Here is a 19,839-nt window from a genome sequence, read left to right as displayed (position 1 = left end):
CATGGACCATGACATTTGTGCGACTGAATTGGGAAACACAGCTGTAATATGAAGGCTGCAATTCCTGATTATTTTCATTCTTGATAATTGTGCTGATTAGTTGATTGAAGTTTTCTATGTGGCTTCCCAGAGCCTGAAAGTGACATCTTCAAATAGCTTATTTTGTCCAACAAATAGTCCAAAACCCAAACAGTCATCCATTTTCTGTCATAAATGACAAATAAAAACAGCACAGAGGCCAGAACCATCAAATGTTTGACAGTGATGCTTAAAATAATGACCAGAAAGATTAATCGATTATTCAAATAGTTGGTGAGTAATTTTCTCTCAATCCAACCAATTAAATAACTAAACGCTGCAGATTAAAAGAGTGAGATATAATTTAATAAACTGGCATAATTCTGTATTTGTTAAATGAGGTTAAAACACACATAATGCAGCATAAATCACAAACAAACGTACAGTAAAATGGTGAAAATAAGAAAACATCTATGACCTAGTATTAGTTTAGCCAGAAGAGAATGTGTTATAATGTATCTCTGTGTTCTCACCCTTCATCCTCCAACATTAACGCTGCAGAGAAACATTTCATTCTGTTGCCACTTTTTTTTAAATGAGACTTTTTCACCCCCACCCCCGCAGCGCTGGGCAGTCTTTATATAAATCAGTCTCTTCTGACAAAGCAAAGCACATTTTGCGGCTCTGCTTAATGACGTGTTCCCATAGCAACGCTGCCTGTCAGCCCATCAGAACACCAGGGCGACCTGCGGCCGGCTGCAGTCTGAACAACAAGTCCGTCGGTACATTTTCTCTGGCTCTCTGTTCCGGCGTGCTGCCACTGTTAATAAACACTGTCCAATCAATCACCTGGCTGCTGCTGGTTTTCTCTCATGAATCCCATTTTAAAGCCTGTCACCTGCTGTTGTTGACAATGATGTTGGCAGACTTACCTCGTAGTGGGTTTCGACTGTGAGGAATGGTGACTGTGGTGAAGCAAAAGGGACAAGACGCAGCTGAGGAACATCTGTGCTACCAGATGATCACTGCTATTGATCATTAATAATAGGTTATACACAGAAATGTCACATTCTGCCTGAAAGTGGTGTATTATACAAATACACATTGGGAAAAGGGCATTTTTTCAATTAAATAGCGCCAAATGATGTTGATTTTGTTCATAGACATTTTTATATCTTTCTCAGAGGAGGCGAAGGGTCAGATTAAGAGTCTGTTTATGAGGATTGTCTTTTAGTCATTTTTCTTTCTAAATGCTGATTTTTCTCTCTCTTTTTGTCTCCAGTTCCTCGACCACCTACTGACTGGTATTGAAGACATTTGTGGACACTATGGACACCACCACTGGAAGGACAAGTATGGACAGTTTTCTGACATTAAGTTCTGTAGTGATCAGAGAACATGTGCAGGATTTTCTTTATTACTGATAAACCTTTTGCTAAAAAATGTCAAACTCAAGCCCAAATTGAGAAAAGCAAGTGAATCTTGGAGGAGTAGCTTCGACCATGAACAGAAAAAAAGATATTTTTGCTGTTTATTAATTCAATATAAAAATATCCATTACATAATTATTCATGATTATTATTTTTGGTTTAATCCTAGGGGAGATTATACGTTAACAGTGGCTGTAAATGTGAAATCATTGGTGTCGATTTTAATTCCCTCATTTGACCTCTTTTCTGTCAGCACTCTCACATCCCTCTCTGCCCTGCTCTTAACCCTGTGTCTGTCATTTGTGCCTGCTCTCCGTTGTCATCCATCACTCCTCTCCACCCCCCCAGGCTGAACCGCTTCAACAAGAAGTATGTGAAGAAGTGCCTGATTGCAGGTGAACGCTCCAAGGAGCCACAGCTCATCGCCTTCTACCACAAGATGGAGATGAAACAGGCCATTGAGCTGGTGGAGAGTGGAGGGGGAGTCAAGATGCCTTCTTCCATTCCTTCCACTGTTTCCATGCAGTAAGTACTGAATACCGAACTGTTCAAATGGTGAACCTGAAACCTGCAGTAACGAACATTAACTTTAAAGTTGTTAAGGCAAATTTAATGGCTTATTTGTGCACATCCAGCAGTTACAGAGCAACATTGTCGTTCATTTATAGTCATGTTTCCTACCACTTGCTTGAGTGTAACTCAACAATATTATAATAATATCTAATATATAATATCTGTTTAAGCTCTGGTTTAAGTCTCTATCGGCTCCTAAAGGAGTCATTTTTTTGCACCGCCAAATGCTCCACCGTTTCAGTTCAGTGAGCTTTTTCATGGAGACTTTGAAAGCAGCTAGACTGAAATAAGAGTCACTTTGAAAAACAATGAGCTGGAGTTTGTTATAGGCCATACAGTCGAGGGAAGCTGCAGATTTGTGTGATAATTCTCTACGGATTTTTAACTACAAGCGAAATCCTTTCAGAATGTCAGTTGAAATGTGTAAATGTGTAAAATACTGATTGTGGCTGAGTTTTAAATGTTTTATGCCGTCAAAGATGTAAATGAAACAGGAAGTAACAGTTTGTATTTTGTTTCTCATTAGCTTCACTTCACTACACAAAGTCAGTCTATTCATCTTTAGTATGATGACAGCTTTTTTTTTATTTTTTTTTTTTAGAGTCAACTAGACCTTAAATCTGTTTGTAGGGAAGATAGCACAACATTGCAGATTTCCTCCAGAGATTTCATGTTGGTTTTTGATATCTTGTGATTCTGAACATTGCTTTGAAACTAGAGCGACCAGCTGATGACTGGAAGTTTCTGGTTCTTTGAAGAGCACTGATGTGTTCATGTGTGAGCTGTTTATGGCTCCGTTACATAAACAGCAGAGTCATCACCACCTCATCTGTCATGTTCCATCCACCACGTGGCTAAAGTGTGTAATTGTCGTTTCCCAGAATGTTTGTATGGTGTTATCTCTGCTACATTTTTTCCCGAAGACCTTGTTAATATAACGTCTGCAGTATCAGTATTCTTGCTCTCTTTGCTAAAATCTTTGTCCACTCACAGCAGCTGTTAGAGACACACTGTCAGTAATCTGATCTGTTCGCTACCAGGAGGAAACAATAAAGGGAAATGAGATTTCAATGGTTTAATTATTAGCAGAACAGATTGTGCGTTGGACAGAAGCACACATGACAGAGTTATAATTTGAGTTCTAGTCTGAACTTTTTCTCCTGCTTCTTTCCCAGAAACATCCAGCCCAAGAAGCCTCCGCCTGCCAAGCCTGTGGAGAGAGCTCTGCCCCAGCTGCCCAAAGGCCGAGAGGAGGAGATCAGGAAGATCCTCAGGAGTAACCTCCAGAGGACCCGACAGAGGGTAACACTGCTACATGAGTAAAAAAAGAGATAATTGCTTGTGCAGTTGTTATTCGTGTTAGCTGAGGATATACTGTCTTGTATAAGCAGTTCAGAGCTTATGATTCATATTGATTTGCACCGATAAACAGAGTAGAACCTCTGTAACAATCAATACACTTTAGTCTAATATGGCAGAGTTAAATCTGTAGCTCTCTTCTCTCTGCTCATACATCAAGTAATACTGACTTTAATTTGTAGTGACACAGAAAAACACTTCTCATTGATTTTAAGAGGTAATGATTCCTTGTGGAGTCAATGAGCAACAACTCCAGCTTCTGTCTCTGGTTGTTTTTATTGTTACTTCTGCAGATTTTAGAGATGAACAGAAACAAACTCTGCCGAAACTTTCTTTTTATAGACTCTGTTTGATGAATAATTGAATTGTCTCCTTAAACTGCATCTTTTATGTGTCTCCTCTTTCTCAGCTGCGCTCCTACAACCGACACACTCTGGTGGCTGATCCATACGAGGACGGCCTCGGTGATCTCCTCATCAAGAAGCAAAGGATGATTGAGCTGGAGAAAAAGGTATGATTGTCAGCCTCAGTGGCTCCTTTAAACACACCATATAGTCCAGCTTTTGCCCTTCTTCTGAAGAAGACAGTACTCCTACAAATCCTTTGACGTGGCTAATGAAAATTGAATTTCACAAATATGCCTATTTACATGCAGTAGTGAATTCTCTAATTAATGTGTCCCAACATGTCGGTTCTCACATCAACATGATGTTGAAAAGTTGAACACCTGGATGCACTTTCCCCATTTTGATTCTTTGTGAATTAATACCTTTTTACCCCTTTCACACTGGAGGAAAACACCCACTAACATCCGGCTGTTCAGTGTGAATGAGTACAGTTGGCTTTTACTCCCGGTGAAAGGACACTAATGAAAACACAAACCCAGTTAGACACATTATATAGCATAGCTTACTCTCTCAGGCGCCACGCTATGACATGCATTCAAGTTAAGGTCGCTGGTTTGTTAATGTGTTTCCATCATTCAGTCAGCACTGAGTTTGAAAGAGAGACTGCAGTAAAAGATATTAAAGAGGTGACCACTGTTGCCTTTTCCCATATAATATGAGCAACTCTCAACAGAGATGAGAGGTCTCACTCCTTCCTGCTTCTATCATCAGCTCTGGAAAAAATGTGTCTGACTGAATTGATTAAAACTGTGTAACATCTTCTGGATTTATTCTGATGATACGTATCTTGATGATACGTGTGTCTATCTTTCATTTCTTAAACCAACTTCTTGAAAAGGTCAGTGTTGCAAAACTTGCACAGTCTTCCATAATGTTTAAAAATAGGTCCAGAAATATGCCTTTCTTCTGGGCACGCATCTCTTTTCCCAGCCTTGCAAATTGTTGACTAGTGGGTTTGTGTACAGCGTATCCATGGCAACACACAGAGCTGTAAACAGGCAATAGGCTGTGTGTCTGCAGTTAAAACCCCAAATTAGAGACATTCTGAACGATATGTTGTGATTGAATGCTGCAGTCCAATAATCCAAACTGAGCGTGCTGGTGTACACGACTCATATCAAATTCTGAATATTGTCACGAATATTATTATAGATATTGCTTTAGATCACTAATCTTTGTCTGCTGTGTTGCATGTTATTGATACTTGGTCAGATCACGATAGAACAAAACACATTTTGTTGATTAGTCAGCGCTGAATAAGACATTCTGTGATACCACGGCAGTGTGCCACAGAGACTGTTATGCAATCTAGTACATAACAAGAGTAGAAGTTATATTTCAGGAGGCAGCCGGTGATAAATCCAGAGAGCAACAGTCGACTCCAAAGAACCAACAGCTGAAGAGCAGCACTTCTCATTTTGCACCGGGCCAGCAGCAGTTAAATGATTCAGCCGAAATTATGATTTGTGTTCTTATTAGAGTCCACCTTCAGTCTCCTAAATTAATTTTCTCGACACAAATGGGCGGCTGATTTATTTGCACGGTTGAGTGGCGCTACTACTGACTTCCATTTCATCAGCCTGTAATTACATAATCAGAAGAGACTGTTGTTTTGGGTAAATCGAATGTGCTCGAAGCCACTGTGGACCCTGAAGATTTGTGCCGAGACTAACAGAGCAGCACATCATTTTAATGAAGTTCTCTAAGATACTGATCAATGGTGAATTACTGACTTATTGTAGTGTGGCTGCCGTACTCATTCTCAGCAATTAAAGAAGCAGCATTTGTATTTCTTGTTGTTTTACCTTTTAAAGTGAATGATTACAGAAGTTGCACCACATAACTCACATTTTGATGACCTGCCGAGGCTAAATCATCCCATAAATAAACAATATCCCTGTGTTTTCCAGATAAAAGACATGAATAACTACCTGACGGTGCCTGCTGCTCCTCCCGATTCCCCGACCATGTGTCGAGCCAGACTGGCCTCAGGTAAACACATTCATCTCAGCCACAGCCAAATGCAAACACTCGATAGCTTACCGCCATTTCACTGGAACGTACCATGTGAGGCACAATAGAAATTCAGCGTGTCACTGATGGCGTCCACAGCAATCAGACATTATATGTTGTTGTGCTCACAAGGCCGCTTTCACCAAACAGAAAAGACACTGCTACTGTTCACAGCTGCAGCAGGAGATATTCCCCCACTGATGTAAATAAACCACTGTGTGGTTTCATTTTAGGCAAAGATACTGATTTCAAACCTGCTCAACAGCAGAAAGGGAACACAATCGGTCCAGGTATGTCGTGAGTGTAGAGAAGATTAATTGTTGAGTTGTGATAACCCAGCAGCAATCCTAACATGCATGCATCGGTTCTGTTGCTTGTTAACATTCATTAATTATTCATCACTAATGAGACGATGTCGTGACGTGATTATCAAAGCCAAGATTTATCCCAGCTAAGGAACGAGTTAGAGTTGAGCATGTTGGAAGTTTTAGATAAAAGCGGAGTTATTCCAGCATGTGTTGCATTATAAATATCCATGAGTTACTTTGCATTATTTTCGTTGTGTTGTGAAGTATTTGGAAGGGAGTGAAGCCTGCTGTCGTTGAGTCTGTGCAGTATTTTACTTCAGTATGTGTTGACCACCCTCTCCTCCCCCCGTTGTGCATCTTATGTTCATGCACGCTAATGAAATGACACAATGATACTCGATCTCCTTTTAAAGCAAATGTCTTGACTGTGTGCAATCGTCGTGCCTGCAGACCCCCAAGCCTACCACACGAAGTCTGTGTCAGACAGTGTGCCGGCCATCCAGGTGGACCTGGCCTCTCCTCAGTCTCCAGACTCTGTCAACATGATGGATGAGTTCAGGCGGGCCGGCCAGCAGCAACAGCAGCAGGAGGACCAGGGCCTGATGATGAGACCTCCCTCGCGGCCGGGCGAGGCTGACGGAGCCAGAGATCCGCAGAAGCTGACGAGATGCCTGAGCGATCCCGGTCCCAGCGCAGACGAGGAAGAGGATGAACCCTTCCTGCCTTGATACGGCAGACTGGATGTGGAGGGGTCAGACAGAATACTCTAACTCTAAATAATGTCTTTGGTTCAGAAACCAAACAAGCCAAAACTGCTAATGCTGTACAAACCAGAGAGAGGAAGCAAAAGGAGATTGAGAAGAAAAAAAGAGCCTTTAATTTGTTATTATCATTGCTCCTTTTTCTTTTAAAGACAGCATTGGAACAGCATTCACTGCTATCTGAGAGATAATGGAGTAAATGATTGGTATTCTGAGACATTCAGGAAAGAACTATGCATTACCAAAGGTATGAACTGTTTTAGTGTCAGACAATGTCATTTTTACTTTAGTGTCAGTTTTTATTTCTTAATGATTGCATACGTAATTGCTGGTTTTATGTTTGATCGTGATTTACGATCTCTTCTGTCTTGAGACATCCTGGGCCTCTAGTCCCAAATTTAATCAACAAATCAAACTCCTTCAATCCACTTTTCACGTGTAAACATTGCACTTAAGGTTAAGGCGTTTGATTTAATCCAAAATCTCACTTACACCTTTCTCATTCTGTCACTTGAAGTTGCTGGAGATTCAAACATTAAGAGTGTAGCTAGTTTAAAATATTTGGCCTTATTTTATGTCGAGCCTTGTTCACTTGGTGAAGTTTTTTCTTTGTCTTTAAGAAAACATATTTTGAAGTGGAAACAGACAGACTTTTAGCCACTTGTTCCCGCCTTCCTCACAGTTCCTGGTTCCTTTTTTGACTGCTAGCATTAGCAACATTGCTCTTGCAAACCAAAACAACGGTAACAATTCTGATTTTACCCAGAAACGCAGATCTCAAGGCAGAGAAAAACTCCTCTTGCAGTGATAAGTAAGCATTATTTTATTACTCACTGATGTGGTTGAAAGTACGCCAGCTGAATGTCTGTTTTGATCCCTCTCAAGTAGGACGTAATTGATTACGTTGACACGTCATATTTATTATTGTTATTATTATTATCTTTTTTTAGATTTGAGCCAGTGAAAATCGCTTAAGCACTGCTACTAGAATTTGCACCACAGTGTGGCATAGAATAGGAAGCAGCAGCAGCAGCAGAAGAAGAAAATGAATGATGGCAGAACATGTTTAGGAGGGCAGGAAAGCGAAAAGGTCCAAAGTGTGGGAACATTTGGAAAATAAAACTGGGAAACATGCGACAAGAGGACGGCTGGAGACGAGCTCTTTGAATACATTCATTGGTTAATAATGTGTACAGACCTGAAGGGTGGCCAATAAAATCAATTAGGAAAAAATAACTCAAATTTGCAAATACGAGGTTTCTGTCTGATTGCAACAATATCATTAATAATTCAAGTGTAGGATATTAAGTCAGTACAAAACAGTAATGATATAAATTGGATAAAACACTGAATAGTAAACCTCCACTTAATGCAACGATTTATAACATAATAATAATAATTCATTTTTAAGATATTTAATCAATTAAAAACTGTAATATTAGTATAAATTAGCTCAATTAACATATGAAAAATCCAGTTGTGTTTCAAAATATTATGTTTTCAAATACATGTTTCATGGGTTTTTAATTTCCTCTGAGAATATGTCGAAACAGATGCTGCCAAAATAATCATGACTGATCGAAAAAAATAATCAGTAGGTTAGTCAACAACCAAAATAATCGTAGTTGCGGCCCTTCTCTCAAGTCATCTGAGCCCTCTACACGGAGTCAACACCCGTCGGTTTCTGTCACTCTCCCTCATCACCTTCTTTGCCTCGTCTATCAGCACGGTTCTTTTCTTCTGCAGGGTAGAGTTACACAGTTACTCACGTTGTTCCACCGTTACCTGGGGCTAACCACTGATAGCTTCCAAGGAAAACAAATCCTCTGGCAGATGGCAGAAGCAGAAGGAATAACAGTGTGAAACGAGAGTTATAGGGAACCAGTTTAAACGGGGACGGCGACACCGCTACACTGTGCAATCAATACTTTCATGAGGACGAGTTGGAGCGAAGAAAGTTGTCTGTTTCCATTTTCATTTCAGGGGTACTAACGTCTTTTTGCAATCAGTTTGTTTCCGGTGTTGATGTTGTTGATGTTTTTAGTCACCGTGCAGAAGAACCACATTTCTTTACTGCCGTGCTTTCAGGCCCACAGGCTTGTTTGAAGGCTGTGGAGGGGTTTGTGTGAAATTCCTCGCTGGCGTTCGAAGATGTTTTGACCTACAAATGCAGAGAAAAGCTGAGTGTTTTGGGGGGAGCACAGATGTTTTGATGTCAGTGATCTTTTTTTTGATTCCCCACCAGGGTCCTCTGAAGCTGAATCACATGTTGTCCCATTTCTGTGTAGATGTTTTCTGTTTTACCTCAGTTTTTAGAAGCCCCTTTAAAACTCAATCAAGTAGGGGTTGAGCTGTTAGAGTAGATGTATCTCTCTTTCTATATATATATATATATATATATTAATGTAATGAACAAGTGCCCGTCTAACAGTCACCTTCTCACTCCTCTGCATGAGCTGATTAATATATCAACATAATCAACGCTCAGTATCTTTTACATGCCTGTCTGCATTCTCCAGTTTTCACCGGCCTGTAGAGGAGGCGTTTATGTCTGAGATCTGCGGACACGATGAGTGGAGGTTAGCTTGTACAGGAATCCATCAGCACCTCTTCACCTGGTTGAAATCTAAAGACTGTAAGGCACGTCATGGCAAAAAAAATAAAAAATAAATAAAAATACAATTCTATGCAGTATAGATGTGTAAAATATGTAAATTAAATCATATCCTATATTTATGAAGACCCTTTAAAACTGAAGTCTCGTAATCTTGTAAACATGCAACACGTTGAAACAGTCACAGCTACAGTAACGTCAAACACGGGCATTAAGATAAACAGTCACAAAAAGGTTTTATCACGTTTCAGCATGACTGAAGTTGTCCGCAGGCAACTACCAAAACGTAGTCGAGTGTTTTGTTGATACTGTGAGTCGCTCTCCGCTCTACTGTTTATGGTTGTACAGTGTTTAAGATAGCCAGTGTGAGATATATTGCATGATTTTTTTACACATATCCATCTGAACATCGTCATTAAAAATGCACCTTGCTGTTAGTTGCTGAACAGAAGAGCCCACAGGTGTTCTCAAGCCTGGTGAGGCTGGATTGCACCGACAAGGACTCACTTTTAAACTAGCTTGAACTTAAGAAAGATACATTTTTTTCCAAACCCAGACTCAGTTCAATTGCACCAAAACTTTAAACTCCAATTTAAACTGTGATCCATGTTTGACTTTTAACAGGGCTGTCTTTTTTTTTTTTCCTTTTACTGGAATAAAATGAATCGACAGACTCAAACCAAATGAGTTTTACGATGCTGGGATTTCTATCTACAGGGCAACCTGCTGCAAGGTGTGACTTCAACCAAAGTGTGGACGGGCTGGTCCACAGTCAGACGGCCGCTGTTAAACACTCCTTCTTCTTGCTTTGTGAAGAATACAAGTCTGTCGGATTGTCAGGTGCAAGCTTTTATTATGAAATAGCGAAATCAGGAAGTGATCATCTTAGATCAAATCAAGTCTTGTTGGTGCAACCCAGTTTAGTTCCCTCAAAGCAAACTCTAGTAGTGAAACACAGTCGTTCACTGAAGTAGGCCGACTGAGTCACTGTTCTAGTTTTTCGAGGTGTTAGTGACCACTGAATCCGTCCCGATCCTCTTACACCCAGAAGACTCGCATTACGACCGAGGAACGAGCAGAAAGAACCTGGCGGGCTCGCTAAGTTTCCTCAACTCTTCTTCTCTTAAAACATCTGTAAGTGGCTCTTGTAGCAAGAGTCTACAAAGAGAGTGTAATAATAATGTACGTGCGTTCATGTAAATCCTGCTGAATGTACATGCGTATATGAACGTACCACTGACGTTCCCCCCCCACTAAAGGATAATATCAGCTGAGAGGTCAAACCACAAACCATTTTCCCGTCTCGAACCGAAATTGAATTCACTTTCCGAAATGTCGGCGCGTGTGATGGAGCGTCGCAGTGTGCTGAAAATGTCAACGAGGACGGGGGTCAAAGAGAGGAGGCTTGTTTAGAGAGGAAAAAAAACGCCCCAGAACTGACGGGCCAAATGACATGCGGCACTCCAATCCTCCTTTTATCGTAGCTTAGAGGATTTTTACATGCAGCGTTGAATTTCTGAGCTCCGGAAGCGGTTTGTAAACAGCTGCAGACGCCTCGGGAGCTGTTTCTAATGCGGCGCTGCTGTCGGGATTATTTCTGTATTATCTTCCCAGATGCTCTATGATGTGAGATCCATTTAACTTTTTTTTTTTCTTCAACATTTTGTTTCCGTCTTCACCCTTAAAACTCTTTACACACTCCCACTTGTGAATACATGTTGACTGCGTGAATGCGAAGCAGCGGATCTCAGAGCGAGTCCTCTGCTCAGATGTTGTATTTTTTCATATCAAAGTGGACACAAGATTGTGACCCAGACAACCCAACACACCCTATTTAACATCAAAACAATCCTTCAAACTAACGACATCCCTCATTATTCCAAAGAAAAAGAAAAACACTATTTTCATACTTCTTTTTTTTTTTTTCTTTAACATACCAAATGCGTGTCTTTGGGCAAACATTCTTGCGCTCCTTAGAGAAAAAAAGAAATGTTTGGTGCAGAGCTGTGAAGCCATACAGCCTATAGAAGAACCCGTTGTATCGTATTTCTTCATTATATTGTCATGTACGCTTCACTGTTTTTGCCTTGTTTTTCTGCTCGACGCACAAAGCAGACAAGCCTCCTTTTACACGTCTTCAGATCGAGCGTTTGCTGCCCTTGATGTAAAAAAAAAAAAATTAAAAAAAATAATCTCCACACTGGATGTTTTCCTGCAGCGCCGACTCGTTTGAAGTCGTGGCAGTCGCTTTCATTGAATGTGTCGGACTGAATCACGATGTCAACACTGTTGCCTCACCAGCAGATCACAACAGCTTTATGTGTGTGTGTGTGTGTTTTTTTTTTATTTGCATCTGTTTTTCTTTATAAAATGTACTTGCTTTATTGTTAAAAAAAGAAAACATTTGTTTTTCGTGGCTTTGCGGGGAAATCCAAGTCCCCTGCTTTTATTGTCAAAGTGCTTTATCTGGAATCATGTGCTTTACAGAAGTTTTTAAGGCTTTAACTCTGTTTTTTTTTTCCTTCCTCCATCTCATGTTTACCCTTTAAACTGCACTCCAGAGTCGATTTGTCATGCAAACTTTTAAACTGTGTAGTTGAGAGTGGAGCGGAAAGACGCTGAGTTCACAGCTGAAATCGGAGCAGCGTGTAAACCTTCCTGCTCAGAGTCAGTGCTCCTGATGTTCAGTTGCTCCACAGGGGAGAAAGTAAAGATGAAGGCATAAATTGCAATCCACTCCTTATTTGCATGTTTTCAGATTTTTCAGTTTTGCTTGTTTTTCCTGATATCTAGTCAGCCATTCGTTGCTGTTCCTTCACTGGAGCGTCATCATCAGGTCGACTTTCAGGTGTGTCACATTTTCAGATTCATCATATCAACGTATATTTTAAAGTCTTGTCTTAAAAACGATATAAACACGCTCGGTTGAAGTCTTCTCAGTGCATAATTCCCCCTCTGTGTTACTGTCCCACCACTGCAGCTCAGCAAGGAAACACTGTCTGATAAAATCTCAACATATGTACAAAAAGATGATTTATTACGCTTTATATGTTTAACTCTGACTGCTGAAGCCTCGTATTAACTTTCTGGAACGATTATTGTTTGAAAGTACACGTGTGCAACTATTCTTTAAATCTGCAACAATATAATCAATAGATATTAATGGTTGCTGGACACTACAGTGTGCTTTGAACAACTGTTGCCGCTAATTTGGTTACTACACGGGCTGAAACATGCTTAAAAAAACACCCGGTGTGTTCCTTTAAGTGCTGCAGCCGAGCAGTTCAAGGCTTAGTTTGCGGAGGAACATGAGTGAAACACTGACCAATTAGCGAGGCCAGTAATCACACGGTGACGCACTCACGTGCACGTCATCAGCACGATGACCCGGCGGTGTCATCGGGACCGTTTTCCCACCTTCGTTTACCTCGTCGTTCTGCAACCCAGCTCCTCTCGCACTCCACCACACCGAGCACTTTAACGAAGCTGTGTTTTATCTCGACGTTAGAGAGAGAGAGCAATAAGTGGCTTTAATGTAGTGTGCGCGTTGTGTTCGGTTCAGGTGATACATCAGGGGGAAGGAATGTTCTCTGTGATGGGCCTTTATAAACAGAGATGAGATTAGTGTTTTCAGTCCTGAAGCATTTTTGAAATGCTGCGACTTGATGAAAGACTTGATTTCCCTTTTTATTCACACTTTGTTTACCTTCACGCGTTTTGTTGAAATTATGTGTCAGTCGGTTTAAATTTTTGCAATAATTAAAGAGGTTTTATTTTATTTTGTACACATGAACGGGGGAATATGTACAACAAAAAGGAAAATGAAAAAAAAACAAAAAAACATGTATTAGAGATTTATTATATTATGTACGAATCAGAATCTGAAAGTGTGCACTTTCTTCTTGATTACTCTTTAGCTTTCAGCATTCCATTCCTGTAATGACCAGTGAGACTAACAGCCAGAAGTGAAACTACGTCAGATACTATATACCAAATTAAAGTTCTACTTTATAGCAACACTGTGTCTGCGTCTCATGATTTCTCTGCAGCTTTAGTTTGACTGAATCATGACTTGTTTCTGTATAAGTTGAGTCACTGTGATGTTTAGATACTTGAATTAAAGGGGCACTGTGTGGTTTTAAAATATTTAGCTTTTCCGTAACTGAATAAACAGGCTGTCCGCAGGAAAAAAAATACGGCTCCCAGGACGCTGTTTGAAGCCAGAAAAGGTGGCAGGGTCCGCCACATATTAACAAAGTGAAACAGCATGAAACTGTGTTGTCAGTTTGTTTATTCAGCTTAATCAGTCGTGAAAAAAGAAGAGTTTGTTTATTTAGCTAGAGTATCTGATTAAAATGTCTTCCTCAAAACTACGTAGTGCTCCTTTAAGTAGAGGAAGCAATATCCAAACATCCACTTACAGTACTATGATAATTATAGATTATATTTTTACATCTTAAAATGCAGATGTCTTTTAAACAAGCACTTATAATGTATATATTTATACATAATCTACATAATCCATCCGGCCTCGGTGTTCTTAATAGTGTTCTCATAGGCTGAGTTTACCACTTAAAGTTCACCTGTTTCATACACTGTTGGGTTGTTTTATTGACCAAACAACATTGCATTAAATTTGTAGTTTTCTTGTAGTCAGTATCTGCATCTTGTAGCTACAGCTGCCAGATAAAAGCAGTGGGAGTATTAAGTTGCTAAAAAAAAACAAAAATCGAATTCTCAGGTGGAGGAAGTTGTTATGTACTCACCATCGTGCCAGCAGATATTCGGGTAAAGTTTCGTAGTCCACGAAACATCTCTGGAGCGTCACAGCAGAGAGATGTTGTAGCATTATCCTAAACAGCTGGAGCAGATGAGGACTATCAGGTATAATCCAAGTCTCCAAAAGCCCTGAGATCCCACATTTATTTGAAAAAACCTGATTTATTCCCGAGAAACACTTCAGACAGGATGCAGCAGTTACAGCAAAGACCAGAAAATGGCGTGAATAACTTCTTTTGAAAATATTAAAAGCAAATCTTCACACAGGGATAGATAATAACTGCATATTCTACTTTTTGGGTGAACTTTTCCTTTAAGCACAGCAGGCGCTGACATGTCCATATTTATGCGGAAGGGGACGAGTGCGAACACCTTCTCCTGCGAGATCAACAAAGTTTGGTCGAGGTCCTCTGCAACAACGTCTGTCAGCCAGAGGGGAGGGTGCTGCACTTTGTCATTAAAACATCAACAGGCAGCATTCTGAGAACGGAGGCGACAGAACGAGTCCCTACAGTAAAACAATAAGAGTTGGATTTATATACAGAGCACATATACTGTATAAGTGGACACTTTGCTCTAAGTTGAGTGTGTTGAGGGGTGAACTTGTTAAAGTGGACCTGGTGAAACTCGGCCCTTGAAGAATGTGAGACACCCGGGGGAGGAAAGCTGTAAAGCTCTCCGGCTGAGGTCGTCGTGTTTATTCCGCTTCTGTTTCAGCTAAATGGAAAATCACAATGACTGTGTAACGAGCCTGGCCTGACATTCACATTGTCTCAGTTGTATTGCTGGAATGGCTCGACTCTATTTATACCGCTCGCTTGCTCGTTTTTTTTTTTTGGTTTTTTTTTAATTGTTGGCATTCTAGCATTTTCTCTCTGTCTCTCTCACTGGCGGAGCTTCTCGGTGGCCAAGTTCATTATACATCTGAGGAGGCTAAATTGAGACTCTAATTGCTGGAATTGCTGCTGGCTGAAAATCCTCCTTTACATTTGCATTTGCGCAGCATTTAGCTGAAACTCATCCAGAGGAATTAACGGAGAGGGAGCGGCGAAATCAGCTTAAACTCCCAGATCACCGACATTACAGGCGAACAATAGCTGAGTTGTGTCTGAGGAGTTCGTCCCGTTGTTCTCACGGAGGAACAATATCATAGCTCATCTGATTACAGCGGCAAACAGCATCGCTTCAGAAATGGATCCCTCTTATGGTCAAGTTGCCATCTTTAGTCCAGATTGAAGGAGTAGTTCACTGCACCCAGCCGGGAAACAGTCCAGCACGTAGATGTAACCTGTAACGTAGCGTACAACGAGAGCGAGGCTGCTTGTTTCCAGACTCTATGCTAAGCTAACGCAACCTGCCGTTGAATATGTGCATCTTAAACTGTTCCTTTAAGATGGCCGTGAGTTTAAAGGAGAAGTTCACCCAGAAACGAACACTCAGTCATTATCTAGTAGCTGTGGAAAGTGAGGTGAAAGATTCACGGTCCAGAAAAGTTTTTTTCTGGAGCTTCTCAGCGAAACCGGTGTCGCAGCGTTCTCCTGAACAGCTGAAGTAGAAGAAGTAGACTTGTTTTAAAACGTGCAAAAACATAAACTCCAAAACTTCTTCATGCAACTCGTCCGACATAATCCAGGTCTCCAGAAAGCTTCGAGATTCCAAATTGATTCAAAAAGATGTTATTTACACCCTTGACGCGCAGTCGAGCTACGTCACTACGTTTTAGCTCAGCAGCTACAGTGAAGATTTTGGCTTGAATGAGGGAGTCAGTAACGTCCGTAGAAACACCGGTCCAATAACAATACTGGGCACAAATTATACAGATGTCTTTTGAAGATTTATTTTGCTCTCTCTCTCTCTATCTGTACACTTAGTACAACAAAAATAAAGGACAGAGAAGTTTCAAAAAACACCTCACTGGTCAAGTCTCTCAAGCCAGTGTCGTGCTAATGTCTTCCAGGCTGCTGTTAGCACGTCAGAAATGTGCTGACGTGAAACGGCTTAAAATGCATCACCAGTGTCCACGTAAAGGTAGATCAACAACATTGTAAAGAAATACGAATCATTTAAAGTAAAACTGCCTCTTGCCTCTTGGACAAAGTGCAGCATTTTGTTCTTCTGGAGTCGCATGTTCTTTGTTGGCAGCCATGTTTGTTCCTTACGCAACATTACATTTCCCACGACAGGCAGCCATTTTCACATCTGTTTTTATGAACATTTTAAAACAAGTCTTTGCCTATTTCAGTTGTTTAGGAAGACGCTGCAACGCTGTCTAGATACTCAAAGAAATGTTTTACGGACTCTGAACCTTCCCACGACTCTCCATCGGCACTGGGGTGAGTAGATAATGGCAGAATTTGTCATGTTTGTGTGAACTTTTCCTTTAAGGCTGATGGTTCCCAGCCTTTGCAGGTTGTCAGCCTCCCAGCAGCTTTCAGAGATGAGAAATGGCTAAAACTATACAGAAATTCCAAGAAGAGTATGACATAATCATCAGAGGAAATTTTGTAGAAATATTTTTTTTCTTTTCGATCCTCGTGAGTCATCAGACTGAACTTGAAACAATTCCGACCCTCTTTGCTGTGAAACACTGCTCCGGTCACTGAGGCGCACAGCGGAGCACAGGACGCACAATGTGCTGAAATAAATACCTAAATCAGTTGTTTTGTGGAGACTGCATCAGAAAAAAGACTCGATTCAGCTCTATGCTAATTTTTTGATTGAGGTGGCACTTTGTGAAAGTTTTTGTATTGAACGGCAAACATAATGTAGGAGTTGTTGCTTTTCATTTTCGCTGCGCATACTGAGCGTCCTCGCCTCCAAACTTTTCATTTGGAAAAGGAATTAATCCGTCCTGCAGCTCTCAAATCAGACACTGCGTTAGGGAATATCGTGCCAGTGTCTCTGCCTCGCTTGTAAATTAATCAGACGCTTCGGAAACAGAATTCAGTTTAACAAATGGAGGAAAACAAGTGTGTGTACTCTCAGTGACCTTGGACTTCATGGGCTCCTGTCTACAGAGGAATGAACACACAATTAACTCGTGCCAAACATCTAAAAGCTCTCCCTGATGCCGCAAATTGACACGCAGAGGCTGAAATGAGCCTGAAAGCTTTTTCAGATGGATCGGTCCGAGTGTTTGTTTAGTTCAGTTTTGCTTTAGTTAAATCACTGGGCGTGTTTGTTCTTCGCCATGTTGGAGAAAATTGCATTAGGCCTCTTGTGTTTATGTCCTGCTGATCGCTCTCTAATGTTCAGACTGGCTGCTCTTTAAATCTAATGCTGCTGTTTGTTTTGAATATCGGAGCAGCGTGATCCCTCCGTCACCTCTGAAAACACGGAGGAACGGAGTTTTGGTTTTTTTTTTCATTTTTGCCAACTTTTGTGGCGAGGATCTGTGCAGAGTCCAATCTAGAACGCTGTTCCTTTTAATGTTGGTGCCAGTGACTTCAATTCTTGCTTGTAATGCCAGAAAGACACCAGCGGGTGGCACTGTGTGGCCACGAACCCCTCAGCTCCTCCTCAGCTCCTGTCATCTCAGAACCAGTTTCTACTTTTTCACTTGCAATTTCACAGTCGGAGCGGTTAGCGCACCAAGAGCACACTGGCATGTTTAATCGGCGTGCTGGGGGAGGGAGTCGGGCTTTTTCCGTGGCCCCATTCCATCAGCTTAATGGTGTGTTTGCTATTGCATTCACCCTCATTTACATGGCCCATATACCCCCTCTAATGTATGGCTAATTGTTGTGTTTAGGCAATAAAAATAAAAAAATAAAATAATAAGGCTGAAGCGTCCAACCGCCCCGTGAAAGTGAATGTCCTGTTTTTCCCGGCGTCGGGCTAAATGTGCTTTGAAAATATTTAGTTACACAACAGGAGATGTTTTGATTATGAATCTGGTGGAGACGGGGTCACCCGAGGGCCGCGTGCACACAGGCAGTTTGCTGTTTGTCTTGTCTATAAAAAGGAACAGACAAATATAACTTCGGCGAGGCAATAACGCTGAGCTTATTGTTTCCGCTGGTACTCTTTGCGCTGATGACTGATCTGAGTTTCTCTTTATGCTGAGCAGGGAGACGAGGAGCGTGCCGGTCCGGACCCGCTTCGAGATGTGTGCACGCAATGAGCAGAAGTTGTGCACGTTTGTTGTCAAACAGCTGGTGAGAACTTTGGAGGAAACTTTTTGCTTCGTACTTTTGTACTTGGATACGGACTTTACATAGAAGACTCCGTCATCAGTTCATAAAAGACGACGATCTTCAGAGCACTTCCCATGGGAGGATAAAAGGATATGAGACAAGCTTCAGACACACACGGCAGCCGCTGTTAACTCACTTACCAGAGGAAGTCAGCGACTTAATTCCAAGAGGAAGTCGCAAAAATGGAATGGAAGGCTCCAGAGGCCCGTCTGCTATTCCCCAATGTATGATTTTAATGCAGCATGTATCTGGATCTGCCATTTTACTTCATGACGGCCTTTTTAATTTTGATTCTGTCACGCTGGGCCTGTAACAAACAACAACAACAACAAATCATTATTAAAGTATAAAACGGAAAATCGATGTCATAGATCAGGGCTGTCCGACTGTTTGGGCCCACCGGATGTTACCACAATGGTTTTTGTTAAAGATTATTTGGGGCCTTTTTCAGCCTTTATTCGACTTGACAACATAGAGAGTGACAGGAAACAGGAGACAGGAAGAGAAAGAGTCGAGGACGAAGACACAGAGCAAAGGACCCATGGGTCACGACACGTGAGTCACTTTGTTCTGCCAGTCGAGCTTTCAGGGTGACATTAAAAGCAACGTTCATCCTGTTTGTTTGTTGTTGTTTTTTTTTAGGCAGAAAATACTCTGAGGTTGAAGGTGTACAGTGTAAGAAGGAGTCTCATTTCCAACTCGTCAAATATTGACGCTTTTGGGGATTGTAGGTCGGGTCGGCCGCCATGCCAAAGCGTCAGTGTGTGACGAGTTGGGACCTCAAAGTGGATCTTAAAATATGTAGGGTTCCTAAATTATCAACCAGTTCTCATCTGATGAGAGCAGTGCTGTGTGCAGGAAGTCTGTCGGTTAGGGGGAATCAGGATCCCAGTACCTTCTTAAGATGGCAGATAGAGAGATGTTTCGCCCCAATGTGTCATTATGAAGTAAATGTTGATTGCACTTTGAAATGGCTATAGAACGTCTCTATAAAACTCCCGTCTCACGATGCTATTTTGTCTGCCACCGGTCACGAAATCTACCAGGAAGCTCGAGGTGAACTGGAACCATTTCTATCTGCTGTCACGACTCCATTAGAAAATAAGTGAGAGAATAAACTCACATTTTGTCTTGTGTTGTAGGTCATTACCACTCTGAGGACCAACAGAAACAGTCTGGTCGTCTCTGCGACAGCAGCGCCGACAGTAATACCACCCGGAAACACCGGGGGGGAGTTTCAGTCCGGACCCTCCAAGGTCAAAGGTTTGAGCGGCCCTGTTATGGATTAAACTACTGAACACTGCGACTGGATTGTGTTTATAGAGCGCTTTACAACACAAGTCAGCATTGACACAGGGCGACACCTGCTCATCAGGAGCAA

The 19,839-nt window shown here is 41.3% G+C and overlaps 1 protein-coding gene across 8 annotated transcripts in view; it reads left to right on the top strand.

Annotated features, from left to right (window-relative positions):
• Nucleotides 1-18,761, top strand: part of slc9a1a (solute carrier family 9 member A1a) — a 40,367-nt gene extending 21,606 nt beyond the window's left edge. Inside the window, exons 7-15 of one of the 8 annotated variants that reach the window (XR_005070562.1) lie at nucleotides 1,301-1,371; nucleotides 1,797-1,973; nucleotides 3,197-3,323; nucleotides 3,790-3,891; nucleotides 5,698-5,779; nucleotides 6,034-6,090; nucleotides 6,559-6,859; nucleotides 16,505-16,595; nucleotides 18,332-18,761. Coding sequence is in view for 5 of the 8 variants with exons in the window: in XM_037073471.1 (XP_036929366.1) it covers nucleotides 1,301-1,371; nucleotides 1,797-1,973; nucleotides 3,197-3,323; nucleotides 3,790-3,891; nucleotides 5,698-5,779; nucleotides 6,034-6,090; nucleotides 6,559-6,836 (894 nt within the window). In the remaining 3 variants the exon portion in view is untranslated. Of the gene's footprint in view, nucleotides 1-1,300; nucleotides 1,372-1,796; nucleotides 1,974-3,196; nucleotides 3,324-3,789; nucleotides 3,892-5,697; nucleotides 5,780-6,033; nucleotides 6,091-6,558; nucleotides 13,501-16,504; nucleotides 16,596-18,331 lie in introns of those variants that run through there. The other 7 variants (XR_005070561.1, XR_005070560.1, XM_037073471.1 and 4 more) reach the window with 7 other exon arrangements.
• The last annotated feature ends 1,078 nt before the right edge of the window (nucleotides 18,762-19,839 follow it).

This window comes from Acanthopagrus latus, chromosome 17, assembly GCF_904848185.1.
Source record: "Acanthopagrus latus isolate v.2019 chromosome 17, fAcaLat1.1, whole genome shotgun sequence".
Taxonomy (NCBI): domain Eukaryota; kingdom Metazoa; phylum Chordata; class Actinopteri; order Spariformes; family Sparidae; genus Acanthopagrus; species Acanthopagrus latus.
This window is presented reverse-complemented; position numbering and strand designations above follow the sequence as displayed.